General features: G+C 37.0%; 1 protein-coding gene across 1 annotated transcript; it reads left to right on the forward strand.

Moving 5' to 3' along the window:
- Positions 1–242: 242 nt before the first annotated feature.
- On the forward strand, positions 243–9,715 carry LOC109022124 (DNA topoisomerase 2-binding protein 1-A). Its single transcript, XM_035685711.1, has 17 exons — positions 243–526; positions 622–664; positions 1,216–1,337; positions 1,800–1,907; positions 2,202–2,346; positions 2,425–2,516; positions 3,551–3,644; positions 3,780–4,275; positions 4,517–4,659; positions 4,846–5,210; positions 6,113–6,280; positions 7,231–7,521; positions 7,853–8,272; positions 8,359–8,403; positions 8,486–8,571; positions 8,831–8,921; positions 9,170–9,715. The coding sequence occupies exons 1-17, from the start codon at positions 347–349 to the stop codon at positions 9,245–9,247; spliced, it is 2,967 nt and encodes a 988-aa protein (XP_035541604.1). The 5' UTR covers positions 243–346; the 3' UTR covers positions 9,248–9,715.
- The last annotated feature ends 225 nt before the right edge of the window (positions 9,716–9,940 follow it).

A 9,940-nucleotide genomic window follows, 5' to 3' on the forward strand; every position in this document is an offset into this window, starting at 1 on the left:
TGATTTAGTTTCACTATTTAATTGGATTATAACACTTTTAAGGCGAAAAAATACTCTTGATAATTAAATGGGCACGTGTCATTCATAGGAGGATCTACGCAGCTATCATGTCTAAGATCGGACGGCAAAGAGGCATGAAAGTTCATGTCAGAGGATGAGTAGCACAAACACCAGATCACCAGTAAAACCAACGTCCTTCTCACTTTCCCGCGGTTTCAATTTGCAAAAGAGAGCTTCTCAGTTCTCACTCCTAACAAAACCTAAAATCTCACTTTCAATTTCCCTTCCTGAACCAGCACAATCTCTCCCCTCTCTTCTTTTTGGGAGACAGATATAGAGAGAGAAGATGATGACGTCGAAGGCGTTCAAGGGGGCCAACGTTTTCATGTCGCGGAACCTCGTGCCCCCGGAGATCTTCGACAAGCTTCACGACGCGCTCAAGCAGAACGGCGCCGAGGTCTTTCTCTGCTGCGACCCTTCCCGCTCTGGCCCTAATGATTACCACATCATCTCTTCCCCCGATCACGTAATACGGATTGGATTCTTTTGTTTATTTATTTTTAAGTTGCTTGAATTTGAGTTCGGATTTCTTATTTGTGGCGGTTAAATTCTCGTTTGCAGGAGAAATTTCAGGATCTTAGAGCTAAAAAGTGCAATTTGCTAGGTAGGGTTCTGAATTTACAATGCTTGATTCAGCAATTGTGTGGCCTCCTTTTGTGTTTCTGTACGCATTTGGTTATGGTTTAGGAGCTCTTGGTAGTAAAGTTTCTGAATTTGCTGTTAGTTTTTTTTTTATGGAGTTTTTTTTATTGCGACAGAATTAAAATTTTGACCCGCTCGACTGGCTATTTGCCATTTGGAAGAAAGACAAATGAGTTTTGTTATTTAAGAAAGGAAGTTACGACTGTTTCCGTCTTCTTTCTCTATTTTCTGGAGAAACAAACATAGTCTCTAACATCTAGTGATATTTAAAAGGCTTTTCACTGTGTGCTGCGCAGCCCAGCTAACCACCAGTTGTGATTTTGGAATTTATGAGGGAAATGTCGAAATATAAAATTAAGTTTAATCCGAATCTTTCAATTGCTTGGGTCATGAACTCTTTGTGGTTACCCGTTTACAGGTTTAATTTTGACGGTTTTTGTAGTTGGGTTGTTAGTTTGATTTCTTTCCAGGATAAAGGGTGCTGACTTTGAAGTTCATTTCTATGCAAGGCAGGTCCTCAATGTGTTCTTTCCTGTGCAACAGAGCATAGAGCTTTTCCTAAACAAGGGTTTGCTTGCTGCCTTGCAATGGATGGTGTCAAAGTACTTGCATCTGGTTTCGACGCAGATGAAAAGGTGCCTTGCTTATGATACATTTGTGTTTTTCTAACTTTTTTCATACAAAAACAAAAAACTGGCATCCATAAGATACATTTGTACTCATATAAAGACTCTTTACTAATCAAATGAAGATATCAATATTTTAGAATGGTTATCAAATAAGTTGCAGTTGTATTATCTTAATTTCCTTGTTTACTTCAATCCTGTGTACTTGGCCTAGGCCTTTTTTCCTTTCAATAAAATTTATTTTACCTGTCATAAAAAAAAGAAAGAAACTGCTTTGTTCACTCTACATCTTCAATAGGCATGATTTTATTCTTTTAGTGAAGTTTGTTTTTCATTTCACGTGTTACCTTTTCTCATAATGTGCAATTAAGTATGCTCACTTTTATTTTCCTGCATATGTGATTTTCTTCATTGTCAATTACTTGTGTTGAAAGACCTCTCTCTCTCTCTCTCTCTCTCTCCCTGCCCCAGGCAAAAATAGAAATGCTAGTGACATCAATGGGAGGAGTCCTGCATCCTAAAGCATCCTTGGATGTCAGCTTTGTCATTGCGAAGAATGTTTTGGCTGCAAAATACAAGGTTTGGTACTTTTATTTATTTATTATAGAGATTTATATTAATTCTTCTAAATTTATAGTTTATTCATGCAGATTTACAGAAATCTAAAATAGACTGGGCAAGTCAAATTATAAAATGTTCTACACTTTGACTGTGGCTCATAACTTATGCCATGCAAAAAGTGAAATTATGTGATGAGAATGTGCTGCAATTTACTCCCCCTCACCCCTCTTAAAAAAAAGAAAAGGTGTCAAGATTACATATCTTGAGGGGATGCAATCATTAGTATGGCTTGATGACTTTTACCTTTTTCAGTGGGCGTTAAATATTCTGAAGAAACCAATTGTCACAATTCAGTGGTTACAGCAATGCTGGAATGAGCATCGTGTTGTTCCTCAAGAGTCATACAGGATTCTTCCTTTTTCTGGATTGACAATTTCCTTGACCAGAATTCCAGCAGGTTGTTACGTTGGCTATCAGTTTCCTCTGTGTAACATAATCTCTTTGTTCATTGATGACGTCTGGTTGTTCTTCTCAGATGAGCGGAAGGAGATTGAGAAGCTTATCACACAAAATGGTGGAACATATTCTGCTGACCTGACCAAAATGTGCACACATTTGATTTCTGATATATCCTTTTCATGGTTCTTTAGGGAAATGCATTGGCATAAAATTACTTGAAAATCTTTCTATAAGCATGATGGTAGAAAAGTACACTTCTTAATTTTACTGACAAAGCTCTGTTTCAGACATTTCGGTTAATATCACATATTTGTTTCTTCCTTCCGCTGCAAGGCCATATTTTATGTCCCATGTTCTTGTTTACATACTTTATAATTCTGCCTTTTTGGTTTATGTATAAAAATATGTACTTTTGCTGAACTAATTAAAGTATCTCCTGACATCCTTATCTCTCATTCTTCATACTGGCTGCATAAGTGAATTTCTTGACAAGACTGAATAACAAGTACAAGGTTGCCTGAAAATCTAGGCTTCGCTGCTCAATAGTCAATATGATAGGGTTGTTCATTGGCTGGTTTGGAAGGGGAATTTTCTCCCAACTGATCATGCCAGAATTGTAAGAAATAACCAGATCAAACGAGCATACCTTATAAATTGTATCAATCCTAGCTGATAATGATCTGCTTGAATTGGTAGACCTGGAGCTATGCCACTTAAAATTGAGTGTCCAATTTACTTAAAAAATCAACTACTAATTGCTATTGCCTTTTTTCTGCCTCCATCAAGATCCTCCCTTCTTTTTGATTAACTATAATAACTAAAGCAATGCCCAATGCTAAAATATCATACTATCTCAAGTTTTGGCCTGACAATCAAATCATCTACTGTACATGGTTTGGTCTAGCGTGTTGATGTAGGTGATTGAACACTAATCAAACTGAAGCTATTGTTTTATTTTAGAAATTTAGAACCAATCAACCTAAAAACCAAACCAAGCTTCTTAATTCGGTTTGGCTCTGTTCAGTCAATTGGTTTACTGGTTTCTTTCACATCACTACAGCAAGCAATTTTTCTCTTGCTCATCTAGCGAGCATGTCCTTGTCATCTAAAACTATTCTTCAACATCACGATATCTGCCATTTGAATTTTAGGATTCTTCAATATAAGTCTGTATATACATTTGAATTCTTGACTATTCTTAAGCTCCTGAAGGTGACAAATACAAGGTTGCTCGAAAATGGGGCCACATTCATATTGTAACTCGGAAATGGTTTAATCAATCCGTTGCTAGAAGAGGTAATACTGTCTTTCATGAGATGTAACTTCTGGTGCCTTTTGAATTCACAGCATACTGTAGTTTATTGTTCGGCTCTCTCTGCTAAAAATTTTGCACATTGTATCTGACCTTGAAATTACTTTTTGGATGAGTAGCATGTTTGAATGAGGACTCCTATCCTGTTCTGGGTGGTTCTGTATCTTCAAGTAAAAATGTAAGGAGTTGCTTGACAGTGCAGCATGGCTTAGACAAGGGTGTTGGAATTTCACAATCTGTGGCATCCTCAGCGGCTACAGATCTAAATTTGCAAGCTTCTCGTTGCACTGAAGTTTTGGAGTCAGACTTGGAAGCCACTATGTCACAGAATGTTTCTTCTGCAATTTCAGATCCTCCCGTCTTTCTTAAAGGGGGGAATTTCGAAACATCTACTGTGCATCCCAATAATGAAACTTCCCTTGATGGTTTTGTTGCCAATGATTCTCAATCCGAAGACAGTGATCTGTACTTATCGGATTGTAGAATATTACTTGTTGGGTTTGAAGTTTCTGAAATGCGTAAACTAGTCAATATGGTGCGTAGTGGTGGGGGGTCCCGCTATATGTTGTTCAATGATAGGTTGACACACATAGTAGTTGGATCTCCTTCAGAGAGGTAATCCTTCTTACTCACTTATGGAAGAACAATTATTATAAATATTTTCTAGTCTCTTTCAAAATATTCTATCTGCCAGTGCCAGTGACACTTAACATGTTTTAGCAAGTATGGAGGCTTTTGAGATCAACCTGAAGATATTTTTATTCACACTGGCTCTCTCATATGCTTGATAATTTGGGGTATTGTATTATCTTATTTTCACTAGCTTTGTTTCTCACATGCTTTTGTAATTTCTCAGCGAGAAAAAGGAGGTAAGGAGCCTTGCAGCTCTGGGTGTCATTTATGTGGTTAAAGCCGCCTGGCTTGAAGATTGTAATCGTGATAGGAAAGAAATTCCTGTTCTGCAGAGACACATTGCCTATGATCTACTTCTTCCAAAAGGTTTGCTACTTATTAAATGAAAGTTCTTAGTTTGTATTTTTTGTTTCATAACCTAGTTCCGGCTGGACTTGTATCGTTATTTGTGATATTTATAATTTCTTTCAGTGGTTCGATTGGTAGTTTCCATCAATATTCTTTTGAGTATGTTGTACATGTTCATGTTAATTCTACATTCTGATCACATAGATTCTGTCTACTCCACAAAAGGAACTGTGACAGGAATGGCCGGTATAAATCAAAGCAAAGACTCCATTTCTCATCTAAGCATGCCATCCGATGAGTTACTGGGGAGTGTGAACTCTGAAATTGGATTACCTTCATTGGAAAGAAACAGGGAAGAGAGGTCAGAAATCTGCAGAGACAGTTCTCTTAAAGCAATGACAAGACAAAGTCAAGTCCCTGTTGTGAATGATAAAAGTAACAGTCGACTGAGTGACAAAAATAAAGGTCGACTGAACATGCAACATGATTCCAGTGCTAAAAATGGAAAGCCATCAAGTGTATTCAAGGGAAGAGTATTTTGCTTTTCAAATTCCTTTCCTGAAGATAGGGTAAGTTGTTAAATTTCATGCTTTGAAAGGATTGATTTTTCACAACATGAACTGTGGCCTTGGCATAATTATTGTCATTTGGAAGTTCAACAATATGTTTCTGGTTGTAAATATTTTTTTGATAGGTAAAATAAATTTTATGGAAAATAAAAATAGGCGTAACCCAAGTACATAGTGGGTATACAATGAGAAAACCTAATTACAAGTTAGGGACTAGAAATGGATACAAGAAAGTCATTGAAACTAGCCCCGTTGAGAACAATGACAGAAGCCCATAAATACAATCTGGTTGTAATATTAATGTTAACTTTTTCTGTTGTGGAAAAAACTTGCGCAGGTAATTTTAGAAAATTGTGGAAGTAATTAATGATTTACAAAATAGTATCCATGAAAGGTTGCAAAAGAAAAAAAAAGTGCATTATCCGAAGGACTCAGAATGTCAAATCTGAACTTGCAAACCTATCTACAACTGAAGGCCTCTTTACCTATCTTTAGAATCCTATAATCAATTGTTGTAATATGAACTTATTTTATAGGCTTCAGTATCCAAATTTCGCAATTTTTCATCATAGGATTTGTATTAGGGATGTTGAAGATCTCTCTTTCTCTGTCTCTCCCTCTCCCTCTCTCTCTCTCTCTCTACCCACACACACTCTCACAGTCACATGCACCCCTATGTATATGTATCATAATTCAAGTTGGCATTACAAAATATTAAATGATATTTTACAGATAGGATTATACCCTGGAAGCAGCTGTGGACGTGTTATTTACGTCTGAGAACTTGATTGCTTATTTTGCACTTTCAAGCATGCAGTATCTGGGCTTTGTTCTAAGGGTTTTATTTTATTTTTTCATTTTTCCAAACATGTCTAACTGTTAGCTCTGATTTCTTCTCCCAGAGATTTGAAATTGTTCAATGGGTAGTTCAAGGAGGAGGAAAGGTAGTGGATGATAATGAAAGACAAAGAGTGCACTTCATCATTGAGTGTCATGGTGTGATACCCAGGCCTATAGATGATTCCCCAACGGTGTCTGTATCAAGTCACTGGATACGGTCTTGTTTGGAGGTATGCTTGGCGAATGTATATGCATTGTTTCTTTATTAAAATTTACCATGTGTAGAATTGCCAATTGACAAATCTTTGAATCATTAAACTTGAATATGGAGTTGTCAGATATGTAACACAAGAAATGTATGTACATCCATGATCTACCAACAAGATGTTCAATAACATATCAGTGGCGAGGAGAGAAAAGAAGAGGAATTTGTATACTTTTTTGTTGGGATTCTTAATTGCAGATAAAAGTTGAGATATGGAGTGGTTGGAGGTAAAAAGCTAAGCACAAATGTGAAGTGATTTTGACAGAGATGCCAAATGATTTTTTTGGTGCAATGTTTCAACAAGTTATAAGTTTAGGAAAGAACTTGTGTTGAACCAGTCTTTTGTCTTCCTTCTCTCACTTTCTTCCATCAAAAAGAAAGAAAAATGAAAACACAACAAAAACAAAATAAAAGCAAAAAAGAAACCAGAAAAACAGAGAAAAACTTTAGAAGCTGCTTCTCTTTTTATTTTGCTTATTTTCTGGAAAATTAAAGGCCCATAGAATGTATGGGTCTTTCTGTGTGCAACTCACCAAAAAGGAAAGTGTGTATGTTTTATATAATTATGTTTCTAAAGGAAGAAGTGTTGCTTGAGATCATTGGTTAGTTCCTCTTTTGGTTATCCAACAAGATTACACACGTTCCCTAACCTTATGTAATTTTATAGCTTCTGCCATCAACATATCTGTTGTTGTGAATACTAACTCAGAAGTAGTGAACTATGAAGTTTCTTGATATTAACTCATTGAAAATCTTGTTACTGCTGCTGCTGTCTTCTGCTGACATTCGTTTCTTTTTCCTTCAACTCAATCACCTTCGTTATCAGTAATTGAAATGTTAGCTAGATTTCAATCATCATCTTCTATTACCATCTTACCAACAAGTGCTGATGGGATTAAAGCGTCTATATTGAAGGATGAATGCTTGCTGGATGTTGGTAGTCACATTCTATACTCTCCACTTCCCTGCCGGATTCCCTTGCCTGGGTTTGAGAGATTTCGATTCTGTGTTTCACAATATGAGGAGAAAGATAGACTGCTACTACGGAACTTGTGTTTTGTTCTTGGAGCTAAATTTTCAGAAAAACTGAGTAAAAAGGTTACCCATTTATTATGCAAATTCACAAATGGACCGAAGTATGAGGCTGCTTGTAAATGGGGGATATGGTCGATCACATCCGATTGGATCTATGAGTGTATCAGGCAGGTATGTTTTTATGTTGTGTGTGTGCTGTGTCTTATGGGTGTGATTTCTTTTTCTTTGATTGTGTTTGAGCATATGGTTCGGTTAGTGCATGCACAAATGCATACTTTTAAGCGGATGGGTAGGATTAGACTATCTAGGGGAGCCAGGCAATTCTATCTGAGGAACTTGGCAGAATAGTGCCGGCACTTTTGGAGAAGTCCTACCTCACAATGCAGCTCATAGTGTAAATGTGTTAGTGTATCCCACAAGAAGGGGGGAGGGGGTTGAGCCTATTTTGCGTTCTTGAAATTGATAACATTATGTTTGGATACTGTTTTTAATTCTTTGACAGAATGAAGTTGTTGCTCTGGATCCATTTTGCCCAAAAGAAGTTACTATTCAAGACCGAGAAGCAGGATTGTGCACCCTGAGTCAGTTTCCTACACAAGCTGTGCCGGTAATATCCAGAGATGGTGCCTCCCAGTTTTCTAGTCAATCTCAAAACCTAGGAAACACACAAACCCAGTGTACTGTTAGTAGAAATGACAGCTTTAAGGAATTGCCTAAACAATCAAGTGTTTGCAACAAAAGGGCAAGGCTTTTGGAAAATGATGACCAAAAGAGTCTGCCTCTCTCTGGGGTATGTTTACGTGATCCTATCTGCAATAAGAATCCCGCTGGAGATAATATATCTAAAGATAATGGGGAAGTATCACATGCTGTTCCTGATGTGGCTGCTGCTATTGAGGACTTGTTGGAGCAGACTAGTAAGGTAGAAAATAGTGATGATTCATTGAGATCTTTGTTGATAATCGACTTTATTGCTCTGACTTATTTGCTGAATGTTTTCTTCATTAGATTCATGAGCAGAAATCTCCAGGGAGGACTGAATGTGATAAAGGTGTATCCTCATATTTTTTAACATTTATTACGTGTATCCTTATACTACCAATGGCAAATCAGTTTATCCTTGATGTTAGGACAGCTTTTCTCACCTGATTATTCAGCCCTTGGCCAAGAACATTCAGATACTCGTGCTGTAATTGGGTTATCTACACACTGGTTAAACAGGTAACCTCCTCTCTAAGCATCCTAATCCTTGTTGAAATTTTATTTAATTAGTTTTGTTTAATTATCACAAAGAATTATAATCAACCCTTTCCCAAGTGTGGCTCTGTTCTAACTGACTAAATTCTTCAGTTCCTAGAAATGACTTTGGAAACCAATTCTTTATCCAAAGAAAATAATCCTTCCTAAACCATAATGCTGGAGCCTACAATTTGTTTCTCATCTTCCTTTGACTCAGGCATCAAGCTTATGAATGTTTCAGGACTGGGAAAGATGATGACATCGGCAATCCTTCTGGAGGTGCATGTGCAGGAATATATGACGGTTTTAGTGAAACACAAACGGAGTCTCAGGTTTCAGCACTGACTCATCTGGAGTTTATTTGTTGTTTGCATTGTTAAAAATAGGGTGGTTGTGAAATATGCTTAAATATATACAGGGGAAAAAAGTTCATGTGCTAGTAGTGTATCAGCTTTCAGAGGAAAGAAAACATATTGTCAACATTGGGTTATATTAATTAGCACATTTAGACTGATCTTGGCATCTCAAGGCCATTTAAGACTTCCATTTTGATGTTAGTGCTGAAATTTTGCTCTTGCAGGTTGTCGGTTATGAAGAAGATTTGTCAGGCAGGCAGATGCTTATAGACAGAGTTCGGACGCGAAGTAGCCTGGCTTGAAGTACTAGAATAGCCCGATGATGGTAATAGAGAGGCATTTGCTGTCTTGCATCGAGTTTGTAATCTTGTGGAGCTGCACAAAGTGGAGGAAAAGAAGCTAACCAGTCAAGATGAGGTTAAGATGGCATCTGTAAGCTTTATATCCATCCACCTTGTATTATAAAGCAAGAACATTTATATGATCTATATAGGTGATGGAGCAGCATTCCATAGTATTAGGTTGAAAGAAATGATGCGTGGATATCTATCCAAAGCATTCCATGCTGTAATTAACATCTTTGGAATCCCATTTTGTTAAATTCATTCACTCCTAAGAAATACTCAGAATGATTTTATTGAAACTCAAGCATGAAAAGTGCAATATTTTTTTCCAACAAAGGATGTAATGTCAGCACTATTTTGTGGTCTTCTGTTTCTGGGAGGTGTACCTTTTTGTGGAGAAATGCTGTAAGATTATAATATGATTGATGAAGGGATGACTACTGTTCTACATTTTAATTCCAAAATCTCATGTTGGCATGACATCTAAAGCAAGACCCAAGTGATGATTGTCTTGGCTAGTGATTCTTTTGTTGCTAATTTAAAACATATTTGGGTGCTAAGACATTTGAATAAAAGTTTTGAGAATTTTTATCGATCCGTGTTTGGCCTGATGGCACTTCCAAGTTTCACCCATCTCAGATTCTCAAAGCA

Source organism: Juglans regia, chromosome 15 (genome assembly GCF_001411555.2).
Source record: "Juglans regia cultivar Chandler chromosome 15, Walnut 2.0, whole genome shotgun sequence".
NCBI lineage: Eukaryota > Viridiplantae > Streptophyta > Magnoliopsida > Fagales > Juglandaceae > Juglans > Juglans regia.

Bases quoted from the DNA above. Each gene is read 5' to 3' on its own strand.
- LOC109022124 (XM_035685711.1), top strand. From the start codon at position 347: ATGATGACGTCGAAGGCGTTCAAGGGGGCCAACGTTTTCATGTCGCGG. The intron at 2,347-2,424 runs GTTGTTACGTTG...TGTTCTTCTCAG, and splicing joins CTTGACCAGAATTCCAGCAG to ATGAGCGGAAGGAGATTGAG. The intron at 4,660-4,845 runs GTTTGCTACTTA...CTGATCACATAG, and splicing joins TGATCTACTTCTTCCAAAAG to ATTCTGTCTACTCCACAAAA.